Source organism: Rattus norvegicus, chromosome 3, assembly GCF_021556685.1.
Source record: "Rattus norvegicus strain SHRSP/BbbUtx chromosome 3, alternate assembly SHRSP_T2T, whole genome shotgun sequence".
Lineage (NCBI taxonomy): Eukaryota > Metazoa > Chordata > Mammalia > Rodentia > Muridae > Rattus > Rattus norvegicus.
The window spans coordinates 53,037,200-53,058,360 of record NC_141536.1 but is presented as its reverse complement, the minus strand read 5'-3'; the positions used below and the strand labels follow the sequence as shown (position 1 = coordinate 53,058,360).

Sequence of the window (21,161 nt, the reverse complement as noted above, 5' to 3'; positions counted from 1 at the left end):
CTCCATGGCTGAGGTTAAGTCATGTTCTAGACTAGTGTCTGAAAGAGAGGTGAGCTGTGCTGCACAAGGTATTAAAGACGTGCACAGCCATACCGCCCTTAAACCCACCTGATCTCAGCAAAGTAGTAGTAAAGTATACATAACTCTCCTGAAGAAAGAGATCACATGCTCTCTGTGTGACATGTTCATGTATGTGGTGCGTTCATGTGTGTGTTGGTATACATACATGCGTGTGTGGTGGCACTCATATATGCATGTGTCTGGGTGAGCTATCTGACAACATTGTGTCACTTTTAAAAATGCCATCTATGTCCTTTGAGATAAGGTATCTGACTCATTTGGAACTCATCAATTAGCCTAGGCTGGACAGGTAGGGAGCCCCCAGAGACCCTTCTGTTTCCATCTTCTCAGTGATGGAATCACAAGAATGTGTTGCCATGGTGATAGGGACTAAGCTCAGGTCCTCCTGCTTACAGACAAACACTGTGCCAGCAGAAGTTGCTCCTTTGGGCTTTAACCTTCTTGTAATTCAGGATAAGAGTGTCTGCAAAGCTTCCTTAGAGGGGGTGCCTTTATCAGAAGGAAGACCACCATACTCACCAGAGAGGAAATATGCCCAGCCGTGTGGTGATAAAAACCACAGCAAACATGACAAACAGGAGATCACACATTTTCTGAAATTTGGCATAATTTGCCATTTTGGCAGCCTACAAGAGGAAGGAATGCAATTCACTCAGTTAAACTGATAAGAAAAGTTTCTTTCAGTGTGCATCAGCGCCCAGTGAAGTATAGCTTACCACATGCATAAGAATGCACATGCCATACACTGGCATTTATAAATTACTCAAAAGTTTAGTGAAATGTAGCATCAATCATACATACACTACAAGCGTCATAGAGTTAATAAAAATATTTACTAACCCCCGAAATTCAATTATATGGCTGATTTTAGGAGAAGAGAGGACAAATAAGAAACTTTCTTGCATTGTATTTTGATGTTAGCAAGCCAGAGATATCAGGACAGAGATCACATATCAGGTCAATATAAAGTCTTCATTGCACCTGAATGCTGAGGCCATAGGCTACAGCTTTTCCACACTGGCTTGCCCTTCTACTTTGAGGTTTGTGTTTCCTTCCTTCCACTTTTTTCTCTTCCTTCTTTCCCTTCTTTTTTTGGGGGGGTGGGGTTGAGACAGGGTTTCTCTGTGTAGTCCTGGCTGTCCTGGAACTTGCTCTGTAGACCATGCTAGCCTCAAGCTCACAGAGATCCACCAAGTGCTTCCCAAGTGCTGGGATTAAAGCTGTGTGCTACCACGCCTGGCTGGACCTGTGCTTTCTTTAGCAATCACAGAGGTGCTTTGGGAAGATGAGTTCCTAGCTTATCCTTAAAAACTCTGAGATGAAGTCACCATCATGACTATGTTATATCCGTGACTATTTCTGGAGGATTTTAGCCCTATCACAGGCTCATTTTCCAGGTGAAACTTCTAATCCTCTGATATCTACAGGAAATACTTCCATGTCTGAGGACATCAGTTTCAGCAGCAGGCAACCACACTGCTTTCTCCGCTGTCGCTTCTTAAGGTGACTTTAAGGACAAGCACAGGAAGGCCTGGAAGGGAACGTTTTTTTCCCCCCATTTCTTAAAGTTGTGCAGATTCCACAGCATTTACTGGAACTGTAAATTCTGTGGAACTGTAACAGCACTACTGGAAACTGTAGCTCTCTTCTGCAGCACAAGATTACTTTCCATGTATAGGAAAATTAGTTGCTGGAAAAGATGTTGCTAGCATTCTTGGAGGTATCCATGTTCCTTTAACAGTGCTAAGTGCACAAAGTTTGAGAGCAATGTGTCTTAGAAGGAAACAGCCATCACCTGAATGGAAGTCAAGATTATGAGCTCTTCATTTCATGAACACTTGAAGTGCAACACCATGAATTACATCAAAAGGAAAGTACTTTTGGCTACCTTCTGGCTAGGTATCACCAACACATCCCTCTTCTTTGACATTCATCCATCAGAAGTGACGGATAAGCAACAGCTGCAAACTTGCTAGGGATGTGTACACTGTAAACACTATTTTGTGATTTCATTAACTGGAGATTTCCAAGCATTATCTATGATGTCAAGCAGAATCCTGGTTATGAAAACCTTTTGCTTTTAAGGCGCATACTTGGATTCTTAGATCAGCTACCTTTTCTGGGTGAAAGGGGATGGACGATAATTCAACAAATATCTCCTCTACCACAGCTCTAGCCAAACTGCATGCCAGAGATTTCCACAGGAATTAACAGTGGCTCGAGGTCTAGGATTGATTTCTACATGTAGGCTGCAGTATAAATGTCCCCTTCTAAGTCTACACTGGATACAATCAAATTACAATAGAATTTCAGGGGACTTCCTGCCTACTACACAAATTTCTTCATTTAAAACTGCCCTGAATGAAGTTCAGCTTGAATCACGTAACAGTCATGGCCACAAACTATCTTCTGACTTACGACCACTTTAGTTTTATAACCTTCAGGGGACCAAAAATTTTGAAGAGGTTTTACACTCGGTTCAAACCTTAATTTACCACCTCTATGAAAGATTAACTGTGAACATCTGTGCCTCTGATGGCAGTGACAGATTATGACTGAGGATTCTTCTTAGCAACAGAAACATGACACAGCAGGGGGAAGAAAAGGACTCCAAGAGCCAATTCTATGCAAACTCTGTACTTGTTTGGGTTAATTTTGACCAGTCATAAAATTCCTTAGCACTTCTTAGCATAGAGTTAAAAGATTTATTTATGCACATAACACTGAGTTTAACTCTGAAAGTAGTAAATTCTTTACATACCTTTGGTATAAAAGTTACAATTCATATGCCTCTTTCACTCTTAAAAAACCACTAGTATAATATTGTACACTGGTAACAAAAAATCAAACTGACTAATTGCATTGCGAGACTAAACTGGGTTATAAGTAGTTTTCAGATAAATCAGCGAGACTCTTAGAAAACGTATTGAAACAATGATTTTTCTGTTAAACAACCAACCATTCGGATGTGGCCAAAGCTTCCAGTTCCCTATCAGCCAATGATGCTAACGAAGCTCACTTTGGACACACATTTTCATGGTAATCTAAAGTCTCAGATTTGCCAGTTTAATCCACTAAGTAACAGCTGGTGGTTTCAAAGCACCATCCACTACACCACACGGCAGCTGGTCTGGGGACTTTGAGTTCTGGATTTTTGTCTTCCTCAAGATGAAAGGAAAAGGTTTACCTCTAGCAGAGCATCGGCTGAGTCGTGAAGACAGAGGACCAGGGTTCCTACTCGGGCCATGTTGTTGACATATGAAAAAGTTATTAAGAAAATGGTTGCAAGGTGGTGCAGGAACATAATGCCGAAGTCCTCAAGGAAGGAAAACAAAATACAGTAGGTGAGTGTTCAGCAACATTGTGTTTTTTTCCACCCCATCCATTTACTCTCTAAGCCAGAACATGGGGGAGGATCTCCAACAATAGCATCAGTGTACTTCGTGGTTAAGATTCAGCTCCTACCCCTTTGGGATTTCCCATTTATGGGGGTGGGGGGAGATATTCAAGTGACCATGGAGAATGGGTTCAACACTGTAGTGAGTTAGATCACAAGAGGAGGAATCACCACAGAATTTTAAGCAAAGAAAAGCAGTACTTAGACCTGTTTTTTGCTTTGTCATGTTTAAGTGTCTCACAAAGGCCTGTGCTCAAAACAAAGGCCCATGCTCAAAGGCTTAGACCCAGTCATGGTGTTACCGGATGAGCCTACTGGAATGAAGTTAGGGTACTGAGAGAATGTTGTGAAAGATGTTGGAAAGTGGGCCCTTTCCTGTCCCTCTTGTGTTCTAGCTTCCATATCATGAGTAGCTTACACCGCTATATCCTCAATATGCTAAACAACATGTCAATCATCCATCGACTAGAACCTCTGAAAACATGAACATAGAAGAACACTTTTATCTTATAAATTGATTTGGCTCAGGCATTTTGTTACAGTAACAACAACAGCAAGAATAACAAAAACCTAACAAACTTTAAGTCCTTTGGGATGACAGTATATATGTATTCCTTGGATACTTAGTGGTTGCAATTTCCGAAAACACACACATGCACATACACATATGTACATTCTCTCTCTCTCTCTCTCTCTCTCTCTCTCTCTCTCTCTCTCTCTCAATTAATCAAGAGCTTTGCATATGCTAGGGAAACACTCTTACATTCTACATTCCCATCTTTCCTTTTACTTCTTACTTTAAGATAGTTCTTAACTAAGTTGCCTAGGCTGGCTTTGAACTTGTAATCTTCTTGCCTTAGCTGCTTAAGTAGTTGGGATTACATGCTTGTGCTACCAGGCTCAGACATACAAAATATTACTATTCTTTTAAGCAAGTGGTATGTTTGAAGAGATATCCAGTTAAAGTAAGGAGAAAGGAAGACCTGACTCCTGGAATGTTCAGTCTCTGTTGTTTACATAAATCCTAATAAACAACATATTTAGTTTTACCATAATGTAATGGTTGAATACATATACATATATGTATGTGTATATATATATATGTGTGTGTGTGTGTGTATATATATGTGTGTGTATATGTGTGTGTGTGTGTGTGTGTGTATCTATTTTTTTCCCCTGAAATTCATGTTAAAATCCTAATGATGAAAATGAAGGTGTTTGGGGGGTGGGATTGATTAGGTCAGGACAAAGATTAGTGTCTCTACATGAGAGGCCCACGAGAGCAACACTGTCCCATCTGTGACATGAGGACATAGCTGGAGGGTGCCATGTATAAACCAGGAAATGAGCCCTCATGGTGTGCCAAGCCTATGAGTGCTTTGAGCTGAGGCTCACAAGCCTCCAGAACAGGAAGGGATAAAATATCCAAGATGGCATTTTGTTTTAGAAGTTGAGGTAGATTAAGAGGTAGACTGGTTTTGGTTATTGTGTGAGTTTCTTGGAACGTGCATCTCCTTGTTAGTGTCCATCACCTAGAGCATCCTCACTGGGTGCTAAAGGACACACTGGGTTTTCTAGTAGGAAGGGTGAGAACAGAGGCCATGGTGGAAACTATAGATATTATTTTTAATGGTTTCTTTTGGCTACTACCATTATTTTTTATTAATTGTTTTTATTTATGTGTGTGTTATGTAAACATTTGTCCTGTGTGAGCAATGTACACAGAAGCCGGAAGAGGGTATCATATCCACTTGGAATTGGAGTTAATAGCAGTTGTGAACCACCTGACATGTGCTAGGAATCAAACTCAGGTCCCCTGGAAGAACAAGTAGTAAGTTAGTTCTCTTAGCCCCTGGTCAGCTCTCCAGCTTCAATTACCACTACTTAAAAAAAAATTATTTATTTGGTGAATAGAAAGTAACTGTTCTATTGTTTGATCACGGATATGTAACTATTCGAGATAGCCAACGTTTGTGCTGACAGAATAATGGCAGGTTAAGAAGTGAATGATAAAATTCTTCTGTGGCTTCGGAGGTGACAGCACTAGAGTAGCCATAGAGCTCTTGCAGGTACTCCTCTCCTATACTCCCATTCCTCAGGGTAAGGTAATGCCGCTGGTTTGCATTTTACCCATGCCTTTGCCTCCTTGCAACTTCCATTGGGACTACTCTCCAGGTGGTTCTGAGAATGAATATGGTCTACAGTGCCCAGGCTATCATTCGGTCAAACTATGTTGAGTTTTTCTGACGTGGAGGCAAAGATAATTAACTCAGACACAGCCTTAGCTCTCTGTAGATGTAAACTCATCTTGGCTCCTGGGGAACATGGCACTCTTAGGTCTTCTCTATAGCTGCTTTGTTCTTTTACCTCTGAGACAACTTTGCATCCAGGGCCGCTAACATTTGGTCTCCTAGTTACTTACCAGTCCTGGTCCCACAGACACCTCTACAACTCAAGAAAGCATCTATTCCTAAATTCTAGTCTCTAGTTTAACTCAGTTAGACAACTGCTATTTAGACATCCCCACGCTCAGTTAAATCAGTTTCTATTTTAACATGAAAGTTCAGCAAAAGTTATGACCAGGAACTCACAACACGATGACTCCTTAAGACTGTCTGATTCTTAGTTTAATTACGACACACAGACTACCTGAGAGGCAACTTGAAATGCAGGTTCCAACTCAATGCTTTGCAATTTCTGGCCAAGGCATCGACTTCCTCATTTTACAATTAAGATGCTGGATTAGATCTTTTGTTAGCTGTCCGTTCTATAACTCTCAGCTTAGTGGCTCCAGTGACTGACCCCTGAAGTCTTTACCTGTCTAACTCACAGAGAATTTAAGAACGTATACCCATTCAGGCGTATGCCGGCAAAAGCGTCCATCAACCCATCAAATGCCCCCAGCTCCCTTCTAGTTAACAGGTCAAGAGCTGTTGGTGTCACCAAGCTTTGCGTTGGAAAAGTCACCCTCAACACCTCTAATACTCTTATAAGCTTTGTGGTCAACTTTGGTGAAGACGCTCAAGGGTCGCTTTGGTTTCCAGGAAGGTGCCTGGCATCGATAACCTCCCCTAGAGGTCAACCTCTGAGCGCTAAACCATACGCCAGCTCCATCAATGAGGTTAGATAATTAATAACAAAAACATGATGATGTACCTTTCAACTGATTGAACAAGTGGCATAGCCACCAGCGGCAGGAAAACAATCTGTCTCGCCTCCGTTAATGCTTCAGCCCGCAACAGAACAGATTCACACCACCTGCTAACCCTTCCTCAGACACAGTGAGGCTTTACGTTACTTCTTAGCTCACAGACAGACGAGAAATGATGACCACACTGAGCTGTGCGAGGAACTGCACGCAGGCGCCACATAGCTGTTCTCGAAGCTATTGAAATACTAACGATTCTTTACACTACCCAGGGCTTTCTTAGGTTATTAGAGGCAGATGATGCCAAGAGGCCTCTGGCAGACAATACAAACTGCTCTGCTGCTGCTTTCCAATGAAAGATGAATTCTGTTCCCCATGACCTGGAGAATGGTGTTTTACCATGCACAGCACTTCAAAACAACAGCTGAGCTGAAGTAGCCCTAACCCATCAACTGCTCTGTCACACCGATTCTTACAAGGGACTAAATCAAAACGCACAGCTCAGGAGCTCAGAGAGTTTATGCCGCCTATGCCTAATCGGCAGCTTTCAACACCCAAGTAGCTGAGTACCTGACAACAGTTGGGTTAGGTACTCCCACCCTCCCTAGTGTTCAGCTGCCCTCAGCTTACTGAAAGAGAGAGAACAAAAGATTTTCTCTATTAATTTTTAAAACGAATAAATGTAAGTTGTTAAAGCACTTACAGAAGATTAGGGCCACTTCCCAATTAAATTTGCTAATTTGGATCTGATAGAAATGTCAACAGTGCCTGTCAGAATAACGAGGAACTTTCAAAAATAAAAGCCTTGTTTCTCAGACAAAATTTGCTTTGTGAAGATGAGCTTTCACTGTAAACCCCTTGTTCTGGGGACAAAAAAAAAGTTCGTTTTATCTCTGCCGGTGCCCACAGTTGCAGCCATAGCAGAGGATCAATTTCCATTACATTCAAACCTACACAAAGGGGAGAGGCGGGACAACAGCCTTGCTTTACTTGTAGGCTTCGGAAGGTCTTAGGCACAGCCAAATACCTCTATAAAAGCCATGCAGTCCTCACACCTGTCACTCACATCCTGTCATCCCCACACATTTCTTTGAGCAGGCACTGAATTTGATCCAAATAACCATGTTTTTAAAACTGTCCATTTGGATTTTATCAGGACAGGGAGGAAAATTTCCATTCTCCCATTGATTACTGCCGGAAATGATAGTGTGTGTGTGTAGACACAAGCCTGGCTCACAGAATATTAGGCTTTATTTAGGTTGACGATGTTTTCCAAAGCATCTTCTGCAGGAGGAATCACGTAAGGGCATGGCCTCCACTATCGGCCTTCAGGTTAGTGCTTCGTTCCAAGGGACAGAAGCACCCCTTTCCTCAGGAATGACCTAAACCACCTGCAACGTCACTTTACCTCTTGACAGAATCGCCCATCCTCAAGAGCTCCCTCTGTGTTCCCCAACATTTCCCAGAGCCTCCACCATCTTACCTTGTTATGGTCCCTCACATGTTATCAGAACAAGAAAAAAGGAACCCATGTGGTCTTGACCCAAATTCCAGTAGAAAAACTCGAAAATGAAAGAACTCAAGGATAAGTCATCCATTTTAATGGCAAAACTTAGTAAGGCTGAGTCCCCAACTGTTAAAAACAAACAAAACGAAAAAGAACCAGCACCTTTACTTCTTCTCTACGGGAATTTTATACACAACAAAGTATTAGCACAACCAAGCCGAAGAGATAATCACTCACCAAGACACACATGCCAGATTCTAGATAACACAGAATCTCCATGTTTGCTATGTTAGAGTCTTTGAAAGGATACCTTCTACCTTGTAAAGGGACCACAAATTCATCTCAAAGTACCTGCCTTTATTAAGACAACCATAAAAAGCTACATCACACCCACATACTCTGTGTGCAAGGAATTTTTCCTTAAATTTTCATTTGGGATTAATTGAATAAAAATTATTAAGCTACCTCATAAAAGGCATAAGGCTTCTGAGGTTCTAACTGAGGGCTGGGACAGGCATTCACAGACAGCGAAGATCATAAATAATTCTAAAAACCAAGACAGTGGAAAAGTCTTTGTTCAGATGCGAAGAAAATGTATTAGCTGTCTTGAATTTAATAAAGCTAATACATACAATTAATAACTTATAATTTTGCTCAAAGAATAGACATTAGGCACTTACAGATTTCGAAGGCTCCAGGAAACAGGACAACAGCAGAGTTTGCAACTAACTGACATCATCTTATGATTCCTCTCCTACCTCTGTTTCCCTCTCTTCTTCCTTCCTCTCCCTGCTCTTCCTCCTCCTCTTCCATTCCTTCAAGGCTTACAAGTTATTCCACTTCAAAGCAGAGATAGAGAAACTGCCATAACTGTGCTTATAAATAAAGTTTTATTGAAACACTCCTGTACCCACTTTGTTTCCTTTCTGTCTTAGGTGACTTTCTTGCTCAAGTAGCACAGTTGAAACACTGCAACAGAGAGCACCCACAACTCTACAACACTACCAGGTCCTTACAGAAAAGTTTGATGACCCTTGTTTTAGAATCATACCAAAGGATGTCATGTGAGAAACTCAGTTATACAACGTAGTAGATGCATGGTCCCTGCCTTACTTTCTTCTGGCAAAGAATATGTTAAGAGATTAATTTTCACAGCTATTCTGAAACAATCCAAACCAATTTAATATTGTTCTTGAAATACATATAAACCATAAGGAGTTTTGAAAGGTACCCTCATCAAAAATCTCATGATCGATTATAATAACTACAAACTTCTAGCTAATTGAAGGGTTGGCAATAGCTTCTCTAGCTTCTGAAAGCCGGGGCTGTGTGTCCAGATTGACCAGTATTATCTCTGTTGCTAGAAGCACCATTATTTTATGGCTTCTGAAAACAGATATAAATGAAGCAGGGAATTGCTGTGTAAGCACTGTTCACCCGATCTTTCTCCTGGACAACATTTATGGTGCCCTTTCAAGATTGAGAACTCATAATCTTGTCTACTGTGAATTAGTTAATATTTAATCTTTAATTGATTTTTTATTACATTTGAAAGGAGCACAGTAAAATGTTATTTGCGCAACAGAAACAGTGTGATAGTTACCAATCACTTCTGGTGGGGGTAGCCAGAACATGGTGCTTAATTAGCAGTGCCCTGGCCTAGTCTTCAATCTCCCACCTCACTTCATCCAAGCAAGTTCCCAAACCTACTCTGATTGTAAATGACATCAGTGTGTTTAATTGAACACACATATGCCACTTTTCTCACAAGTTGTCAACATGCAACTACCTGGTTCTTACCCTTGAACTGGCCATATTAGTTTGCATGAATTTTGATGAGAAAAAGTCACTTCTAATGTATTAAGAATGTAGTTTTTGTAAGCCTGAAGAACTCCATTAGTTCACAGATGAATCTCCTCCATGTTCTGCAGAGGTCCCTAGGGAGAAACCCCACCATAGGAGCTCAGTCACTAAAGCCCATCTAACCTGAAAGCATCCAACACCATCAGTAGGGGGCAGCTTGTGCTCAACAAAGATCAGAGCTACTTGATGGGATTCTAGCCAGCACCTTTCTATGTACTGCCGAGCTCTTGAGGCCCAGATGACAATGAGCAATCAGAGACTCAATTTTGTGCTTCACAGAGAGGATGGAGAACATCTCCTCCAGGCTAAACAGTTGGGGATGGTGCTGTAAGCTGTTGGGCAGAGTTCAGGGGAGCTCTTACCGTTAGCAACTATATTTTCTTACTCCTCTTCCTTCAGCCCTCCCAGTGCCTGTCTTTACACCCTGAATTCTAGCTGAGGCATTTACCCAAAGTGTCTCTTTCCTCTGGGGTAGACAGTATGTGTTTCTCCTCTTTCTAAACCCCACTTTTGCACTGACTACCTAGTAAACACCTAAGTACCTTCTAATTTGCCTACTAATTTCCATGTGCAGAGGCTCCGAGGCTGTGATTTCTTCCTGATGGCAGCTGCATAAGGCAAAACTACTCAGAGCTCTCTTTTCAGAGCTGAGGAACCCAGATACCAAGCTCTCCAAAGTCACATTGTGATAATGGGGAGAGCCAGATCTAAAGCCAGTTCTGTGCAGTCTGGAGTTCAGGTTAGTGAATATCCTACCCATAGCTTCTTAGGGACAAATATAAGGGGAATGGTGACTGTGAAGAGGCAGTGGGGATGGTTAAGAGAACCCATCAGATGAGGGACAAACAGAACAAGAACTGGCCCTGGGAGATGACAAGGGCATTGTGAGAGCCCTTGCAAAGAATGGCCTTGGGTGAGAGGCATGGTGCTTCCATGGAGGTTAAAACCTCAAGAACACACTTGTTGGTATTTATAAAGATGGGGGCTGAAGGCGGTCATGATTCCAGAAGGATAGTTAGAGCTACAATGGGCCAAGTGGAGATTTTTCTAGGCTCTCTAGAATAACTTGAGAGGAATTCCCTCAGAAGACCAAATAAAAACTTCCCCATTGAAGAGAATATCGTAAGGAATGGAAGATACCACCCCCTCCCAGAGGCAGACCTCTAGTTGAGGCCGTAGAACTTAGGAAATATAATCATGGATGAATAGCACTGCTTGGGTCCAGAGGTGTGGGTCCTTGTGAAATATAGCAACACATAAGTTCTTGTCACCTTCCTCTATCTATGCAGATGAGTCTTTCCACTGGCCTGACATCTGACTCAAAGACCAAAAGAAAAGCTTCATCTTTAAAAAGGCATGTAGAGCTGCTTTCCCACCCAGGGCAGATCAGCGAGCTCAATACCCTCCCATACACTACAGCATGTTTGCCTCCTAGGAGGTCAGCAGTAACCAGGGACAAAGCCTGCCTCCTAGGAGGTCCACAGTAACCAGAAAACATGAAGCCTGCTCTAACCAGAAACACAGGTGGACAGCACTGCCTGTCTTCCAGGAGACTGGCTCTAACCCAGGTCACAAAGCTCTACCTGCCTCCAAGGAGGCCGTCCAGAAAATCATGGACAGATGTCATCTAAACCCTAAGAGAATACAAATGCCAGTCTAGGATACTATACCCAGCAAAACTCTCAATCATCATAGATGGAGAAACCAAGATATTCCATGAAAGGAGCAAATTTAAACAATATCTTTCTACTAATCCAGCCCTACACAGGATACTAGAAGGAAATCTCCAACACAAGGAGGGTAACTATATGCAAGAAAACACAAGAAATTAAACATTTCACAACAAACCCAAAAGAAGAGAATCACTCACACACATAATATACTACTTCTAGCAACGAAAGTAACAGGAACGAACAATCATTTGTCTTTAATATCTCTCCATATTAATGGATTCAATTCACCTCTAAAACGGCATAAACTAACAGACTGATCCAACATTTTGCTGCATACAAAAAACACACCTCAATAACAAAGACCAACACTACCTCAGAGTAAAAGGCTGGAAAAAGGTCACCCAAGCAAATGGCCCCAAGAAACAAGTTAGAGTTGCCATTCTAATATCTGATAAAATAAACTTTCAACCAAAAGTTATCGAATAAGATAGGGAAGGACACTTCATATTCATCAAAGGAAAAATCCACCACAAGAAAGTTTCAATTTTGAACATCTGTGCCCCAAATGCAAGGGCACCCACATTTGTAAAACAAACTTTACTGAACTTCAAAACACACATTGAACTTCACACATTAATAGTGGGAGGCTTCAAACCCCCATTCTTACCAATAGACAGGCCATTGGAACAGAAACTAAATAGAGATACAGTGAAACTAACAGAAGTTATGAAGCAAATGGATTTAACAGATATCTATAGAACATTTCACCTCAAAACAAAAGAATATACCTTCTTCTCATGGAACTTTCTCCAAAATTGACCATATAATTGGACACAAAACAAGACTCAACAATACAGGAAGACTGAAATTATCCCATGCATTCTATCAGATCACCATGGACTAAGGTTGAACTTCATAACAACAAAAACAACAGAAAGTCCACATACACACGGAAGCTGAGCAATTATCTGATCAATGATAACTTGGTCAGGGAAGAAATAAAGAAAAAAATTAAAGACTTTTTAGAATTCAACAAAAATGAAGGCACAACATTCCCAAACTTATGAGACACAATGAAAGCAGTCTTAAGAGGAAAATTCATAGCACTAAGTGCTTTCATAAAGAAACCGGAGAGATCCCATACAAGCAACAAACCTCAAGGCTCTAGAACAGAAAAAGCAAACATACCCAAGAGGAGTAGAGGGCAGGAAATCATCAAACTCAGGGCTGAAATCGACCAGTTGGAAACAAAGAATAAGCAAAAACAAGAGCTGGTTCTTTGAGAAAATCAACAAGATAGATAAACCCTTAGCCAAATTAACTAAAAGGCACAGAGACAGTATCCAAATTAATAATTCAGAAATGAAAAGGAAGACATAATAACAGAAACTGAGGAAATTCAAAAAATCACCAAAACCTACTACAAAAGCCTATACTCAACAAAACTGGAAAATCTAGATGAAATGAATGATTTTCTAGACAGATTCCACATACCAAAGTTAAATCAAAATCAAGTAAACTATCTAAACAGTTCCTATGACCCCTAAGGAAATAAAAATAATCATTAACACCCCCCCCCCACACAAAGTCTACTGTCAGAGGATTCTACCGGACCTTCAAGGAAGAGCTAATACCAGTACTCTTCAAACTATTCCACAAAATAGAAACAGAAGGAACACTACCAATTCTTCTATGAAGCCACAGTTACTCTGATACATAAACCACACAAAGACTGAACAGAGAAAGAGAGAGGACTTCAGGAAAATTTCAGTTATGAATATCGGTGCAAAAATATTCAATAAAATCTCCCAAACCAAATCCAAGAACATATCAAACAATCATTCACCAAGATCAGGGAGGCTTAATTCCAGGAATGCAGAGATAGTTCAATATATGAAAATCTATCAATGTAATACACTATTATAAACAACCTTAAGAAAAGAAGTCACATAATCATCTAATTACATGTTGAAAAGCCTTCTACAAAATACAAAAGCAACCTACAGATTCAATGAAATTCTCATCAAAATTCCAACACAATTCTTCACAGACAAGGAATGAGCAATTCTCAATTTCATATGGAAAAACAAAAAACCCAGGATAGTCAAAAAACTTCTGGAGGAATGACCATCCCTGACCTCAAACTATACTACAGAGCAACAGTGATAAAAACTGCATGGTATTGATAAAGAGGCAGACAGGTCAATCAATAGAAGAGAAGATCCAGGAATAAATCCCCACACTTATGGACACTGGATCTTTGATAAAGAAGCCAAAAACATACAGTGGAAAAGAGAAAGCATCTTCAATAAATGAATGGTCCTAGACTAACTGGCTGTGTGTACATAGATGAATGAAAACAGATCTGTATTTATCACCTTGCACAACAAAGCTCAAACCCATGTGGATCAAGGACCTCAACATAAAACCATATACACTGATTCTAACAGAAAAGAAAGTGTGAAAGAGCCTCAAACTCATTGGCACATGGTGGGGAATTAGTTGAACAGAACACCAATGGCTCAGGCTCTAGGATCAACAATTGATAAATGGGACCTTATGAAACTAAAAAGCTTCTGTAAAGTACACTGTCAACAGGACAAAAGGGCAGCCTACAAATTGGGAAATACAAACAAGCAAACAAACTTCCTTAACCTTATATCTCATAGAGGGCTATTATCCAAAATATCCAAAATATATAAAGAATTCAAGAAGTTAACCTCCAAAAAACCCAAATAAACCAATAAAATGGGGTACAGAGCTAAACAGAGATTTTACAACAGAAGAATCTCAAATGGCTGAGAAACACTTAAAAATGTTCAAAGTCCTTAGTTATCAGAGAAATATTAAGCAAAACAACCCTGAGATTCTATCTTATACCAATCAGAATGGCTAAGATGAAAAATTTAAGTGACAACAGATGCTGGTGAGTGTGTAGAGAAAGAGGAACACTCCTCCATTGTTGGCGGGATTGCGAGCTGGTACAACCACTCTGGAAATCAGTCTGGGGGTTCCTCAGAAAATTGCTACCTGAGGACCCAGCTACACCACACTCCTGGGCATATACCCAAAAGATGCTCCAACATGTTCATAGCTGCCTTATTTATAATAGCCAGAAGCTGGAAACAACCCAGATGTCCTTCCACAGAAGAAGGGATACAGAAAATGTGGTACATCTACACAATGGAGTACTACTCAGCTATTAAAAATGAGGACATCATGAATTCTGTAGGCAAATGGATGGAACTAGAAAGTATCATCCTGAATGAAGTAATTCAGACCTAAAAGAACATAAATGATATGTACTCACTGATAAGTGGATGTTAACCAAATAGTACTGAATCCCTAGGATACAACCCACAGACTGTAAGAAGTATGACAAGCAGAAAGGCCCAAGAGAGGATGCTTCTATTCCACTTAGAAGGGGGAAGAAAACAACCATGGGAGGCAGAGGGAGGGAGGGATCTGGGTACGAGAGGGGAGGAGGAGAAGGGGAACAGGATCATGTATTGGGGGGCAGGAGAGAAGCTCAGGGGGTCAGGGGAATGGAAATATGCAGCCTCAGGGGTGGGAGGTGGGGGAACCCTGTAGAAAGTACCAGAGATCTGGGAGGTGAGAGACTCTCAGGACTCAATGGTGTGACCTTAGCAAAAGTGCCTAATAGTGGAGAGGGAACTTAAAAGTCCACCTCCAGTAGATAGACAGGGCCTCAAGTAGAGAGACGGGGTTACTAACCCACAGTCAAAATTTCTGATCCAGAATTGTTCCTGTCTAAAAGAACTGCAGGGACAAAAATGAAGAAGCACTGAAGGAAAGGTGGTCCAATGGCAGGCCCAACTTGGGATCCATCAGTGCGCATCAAGACCTGACACTGTTACTGATGCTATGGTGTACTTACAGGTGGGAGCCTGGCATGGCTGTCCTCTGAGAGGCTCTATCAGCAGCTGGCTGAGACAGATACAGATACTTACACCCAAACCATTGAACTGAAGTTGGTGAACCCTATGGTTGAAATAGGGGAAGGATTGAAGAAGCTGAAGAGGAGGGTGACCACATAGGAAGACCAATAGTTTCATCTAACCTAGACTCCAGGGAGCTCCCAGAGACTGAGTCCCCAACCAGGCAGCATACAGGACCTGGTCCTGCCCTTGGCACAGATATAGCAGAGGACTACCTGGTCAGGCCTCAGAGAGAGAAGATACACTTAATCCTCAAGAGACTTGAGGGCCCAGGGAAGGAATAGTCCTGGTGGTATGTGTGGGGTGCACCCTCTCAAGGGCAAGGGGGAGGAGGAATGCGATAAGGAACTGTGGGAGCAGAGACCAGAAAAAGGTGGGGGGAAGGCTAGAATATTAAAAAAGGCATGCAGATGCAGATGTTGAGTTGGTAGAAAAAAGCCAAAATTCTCACAAATTTACCCTGTAAAATAATTCTTTTACAGATTACAGGGCTGTATTGTTTTCCCATTACCACGAAAGCAGCTACGAGTTCAGATGCTTTTTGGCTGTTGAAGGCAGAGAATAACTTATTCAAATGAGTCATACTTTCTTCTTCATATCATGAAGTGTCTCTCTCTCTCTCTCTCTCTCTCTCTCTCTCTCTCTCTGTGTGTGTGTGTGTATGTGTGTGTGTGTGTGTGTGTGTCAGAAATGGGGTGTAGGCTTGGATCATGACTACATTCCTAAGTAGAAACCTCAGACTGTCAAATGCCTGAGGAAGAGGGTGAGAGGCACTAGGGAGCAGCTTATCATTTTCCACCCATCTGAGCATCGATGGATGTCACCCAGTGAGAGCTTAGCCTTTCAGGAAAGAAGAGGACCACTTGATACAATTTGACTTTGATGTGACTCAAGTCACTCTTATGAAAGACAATGCTCACACACCAGGGTCTCAGGACACCTTTACATTCCTCAAAAGCACTGAAGAGGTAATGCTCAATCTGGCAGACGTGAAGATGTTCAGAAAACACATGCCACTTACTTCGGCTGCTGAGACTATTGAAACAATGGTCCCTAAAATAGAAATGTCCAGGAATCTCATGCTGGCAGAAGAAAAAGGCTGAAGCCTGGTGCCGGCAGAGGAGAGACTAGTCTCCCGGAAAGAGATTTCACACAGTTGAAGGAGAGACGAGCTGAGGCAATAGTGGATCGAGGTGTAGAGCGTACCTTGACCAGAATTGTTTAGCCAAGAGGACCAATATTTGTGGTCCTCTGTTTAAACTAAAATCTCGTGCTAGTACCCTGAAGATAGACTGGGGTGTGTGTGTGTGTGTGTGTGTGTGTGTGTGTGTGTGTGTGTGTATGGTATATGTGAGTTTGTGTGTGTATGGTGTATGTGTGTGTGTGTAAGTTTGTGTGTCTGTGTATCTATGTGAGTTTGTGTGTGTATGGTGTATGTGAGTTTGTGTGTGTATGGTGTGTGTGTATTGTGTATGTGAGTTTGTGTGTGCGTTATGTGTGAGTTTGTGTGTGCATGGTGTATGTGAGAATGTGTATGTGTGTGTGTAAATCTGTGTGTCTGTGTATCTATGTGAGTTTGTGTGTGTGTGTTGTCACTAGATTTCTTCATGGCCACATACATAAACAGATTTCCTTCTACTGTCAAGCCCAGCTTTTACACAGATGTTGGGGATCCAAACTGAGCTCTTCACATTTTTGCAACAAGTATTTTAGCAGCTGAGTCTGCTTCTCACTATCTATGCGTCTCTGTAACTGGCTTATTGAAGATAGGTGGCCAAGTTTGTCCCATTGGTGCTAGCATGGCACAGGCTCTGAACCTGGTGACAAAGAATTTCCAGGAGGATTTATTCATGTGAGCTCTAGCAGCATTCATCCTAGTAGAGGTAAAAGAGTGAACCCTGCCTTGCTGGTGCAGTAGGAATCAGTTCAGTTTCTGTGCTGCTTATTTATGCTTGGGACATTACCACGGGACAGGTTCTGAGACCTCCTTTCTTAGCTCAGAAAACCAAGAAAGACACAGAAAGGCAAAGTAACCTTCTCTTCAAGGTCACACTGGGGACTGTGCTGGACAGGGAAGGGGTCTCGATACTTTCTCATGATGGTGAATTTAAGGGGTCATTCTTTAGTATAAGATATGTTTTTCTTATTATGCTAAAATGGCCCCCCCCTGTGAATTAATGGTAGCTGCTTTTCAAATGTTCTTCTTTGGGGAAAGGAAAGACGTACTCACATTTGCTTACTCTCTTTTTATGATTACCATGTTGATTTTGATTGATCAGAAATATGTAAATCTATGAACACTAGTTTAGTTTTAGTTCTCGGCTTAGATTTGGTTAAATTTTGATTACTATGTGCCAGGTGTTACTCATTTTTATCCACTGAACATGGTGTTAATTTAGTGTATATTACTTCCAATTCAATCTAGGGTACACTGGGTCCTTACAGGGAATTAAAGATGCATTTCCTTTTACTCTATAGGAAAGGTCTGGGACACGGGTAGGCTCTGTAAGAGAGCTAAAGCCCCACAGTAGTGGACATAAGTGTTTCCACCAAAAGTTACAAGGGAACCAAACATGCCAGTCACCAAGTTTTCCTTGTGCTATATTTCATCACTAAATCTCTCTCTGTCAAGACTATTTGACAAGATGTAGTGCTCCTTCTAGAACAAGAGAAAGCACCAGGCAGATATTACCAGCCAGGGTCTGGAACTGCTCCAAGGAGGCCTGTCTGAACATGAGCAGGGCCCCATTGGCCGAAGGCCCGGGCCTTTGAGCCAAGCAGCAGCAGTGGCTTTAGAAGGGACATGCGGTTTAGACATAAGCAAGCTGTTCTGAATGGAACAGAGTATTTATTAGCTTGTCTTGGAAAATGTAGATGCACAGAAAAATGCTCACTGAGAACAGGTGGCCAGAGCCCAGAATTGGAACACATGGTAAGCCTCGAGGGAACAGAGAGAATGCCTGATAGTTTTGATGGTATCTTAACTATTTTTTTTAAACGAAAGAAAACTATAAGAAAAAAAAAAGTAAGGAAAAATCTTCAGGAAGGCTTACACTTTTTTGTAGCATGTATTTAAATTATAAGTCCACTGGGCTTTCGCCAGGCCCTTCCTTTAATAGCAGTGTCCCCCACTGAGCAGTTAAGTCCCAACTTTGGAAATGAACAAATCATCGTATTCTTTCTCAAACACAGAAGGGATTGGAAGGCTCTCCCCTCGTTTTGAATCTCTAGATTTTTGGTGGAAAAAAATAATGTTGAAAAGGAGGATGAATCTTTGAATATCCTATCATTTTTAAAAGACTGATAAAACGACTCCGTAAAAACGCTGATCTCTAAATCTGAGTGTGACGGCTGGGGCCTGTAATCTTAGCACCCAGGAGGCAGGCTCAGGCGGCATGTCTGAGCCCAACGTGGGCTACAGAATAAAAACTTCCCTGTCTCAAGATAAACAAAAACAACAAAAGGCATGTGATTACAGTGTAGAGAAATGATTTATAAACTGAAAGGAACTCTTGTTTAGCCTTTTTAAGACCCGGCCTTTGTTTGAAATGATCGTTTGGCTTGCTGTGATTTAACAAGGGAACCTGAGTCCTGCTAATTACTTTTAAGGACCTCACACATAGCCAGTTTCCCAAAGCTGCTTTTAGCCTCCACTGCTCACAGGGCTTTAACAGGTCCATTCCAAGATGAGGAAAGGATGATTTCAGACAGCTGAGTTAACACCGCCACATAGAAAGTGGAGAGTGTCTGGCAGCCAGTATATATCATAAATAACCAATGGCTGGAAGAGCAGATCTTCCTGATGGGAGTGGAATGGTAGGGAGCTGCTGGAGACTTATGGGGCCAGTCAGAGAGGCAAAAGGGCAGCCTAGAGCTACAGTGTCTAATGGCAGACAGCAGCGAGAGAATCGGTTCCATATTAACACCTGTGCCAGCTACTAAACAGGTCTGGTGGCGGCCAAATGCCTATTTTGTGTAGAAACCAGAAAAAAACAGCTGTGTCAGAATATACAAAACTACTCTGATCAAATGAAAATAGAGGTGCCAAGCATTGTAATAGCTTTGTGGAAAAAAACCCATAAAGCCAAGTTTTAAACATTGACTATATACTGGCTTAGGCTCAATTCCACAGACTTCCTGGCGAAATGATCATTTTTCTTAAGTGTTCCCTATCTGACGTCTTAACTGTACTAAAAAAAATATAAAGAGCTATATACTTCAATGTTTTAAAGCAACCTGCCCACCAAAGTGGTCAAGATGATGCCTATTTCTCTTACAACAAGGGAGAGTCCCCAAATATACCTGCTTACGAAAAAGACAAATTATATGCACAATAGGAAAACTCAAGTGAGTGGAGGGGCTCAGTGACCTTTTGGAATAGGAACATCTTCTAGGACTAGGCTTTTAGAAACAAAAGACAGTCATTCCCTGCTCAGTTAATGTGGCCACCTGTGGATGGCACTCCAAAATATCAGCAGGCAAAGGAAGACTCCATAAAACAGGGGAATGCTACAAGAGCCTATAAGAGGCTCATGTCACGAGCATGACAGGGCAAGGCAGGACTTGTGAAATGCGTCTACTCTCGGAATGAATCTTAAGACCTCACTTTGCAACCCATGACTCTAATTCACTCCCACGTCACATGGCCTTAAGAGATTCACGCTGATTCATCCAGCATTAATTTCTCAAGTTAAAAAAATATAAAAGAAAGAATGTTCTGCACCTCTGTGCTATGTAAAGTGTGACTTATGTGGCTACCAGGACAAATGAGCTACTGGAAAAGTAAATATAAAGTGAGTTTAATACGGAACCTGGCTCGGAGGAGATCATTAGTCTAAACGGTCCAACTACCAGCATAAGGAACACTCTTCACGTGATGGAGGAGCCAGCAAAAGATCATCACTGGAGACTCTTTAACTGTTTCCAGAATACTTGGTAAGACAAGTAGGGAGCCACAAGTGTAGGTGTTTATGAGTCACCCAATATACCTAAGCTGGTCTTGATGGGACCATATACTTAAGATAGGTTAGGATCAAATCGTAATATAGTTAGGAGAGACTTTTCCCCCTCTCCTTCCCTCCCTCCCTCCCTCCCTTCCTTCCTTCCTTCCTTCCTTCCTTCCTTCCTTCCTTCCTTCCTTCCTTCCTTTTTAGTTAGCCAAGCACATGTCTGTTGCTGGAAAGAGAAAGAGTCCTACCCCTGAAGATACTTGCACCCATATGCCCCCACCCCCATGCACACCCTCCCCACCCCACACACATATGCCCACAAAATAAATGAATGTAAATAATTGTAGTAACCTGCCTTTCTACCTCTTATGTAGATGGATGGCAGGAGATGATTTTTGATAGACATGGGAATATTGAGAATATAGCATGACAGAGAAAGGAAGCGGTCAGTCACACAGTATCCTCCCCAGGGGCTAGCAGGATGGGACCAGAGTGAGCAGATCTAATGCTCAGAAGCTTATGCAGACGGTCTCTCAGTACAGGGGACTCCAGGGGAGCAGAGGGGCAAAGCAGAGCCCACTTCA

General features: G+C 41.7%; 1 protein-coding gene across 3 annotated transcripts in view; it reads right to left on the bottom strand.

Moving 5' to 3' along the window:
• Positions 1-21,161, bottom strand: part of Cers6 (ceramide synthase 6) — a 248,819-nt gene that overhangs the window by 48,466 nt on the left and 179,192 nt on the right. For all 3 annotated transcript variants that reach the window (NM_001399362.1, NM_001399363.1, XM_087653543.1), the window contains 2 exon segments: positions 601-707; positions 3,269-3,397. In NM_001399362.1, the coding sequence (NP_001386291.1) occupies positions 601-707; positions 3,269-3,397 (236 nt within the window).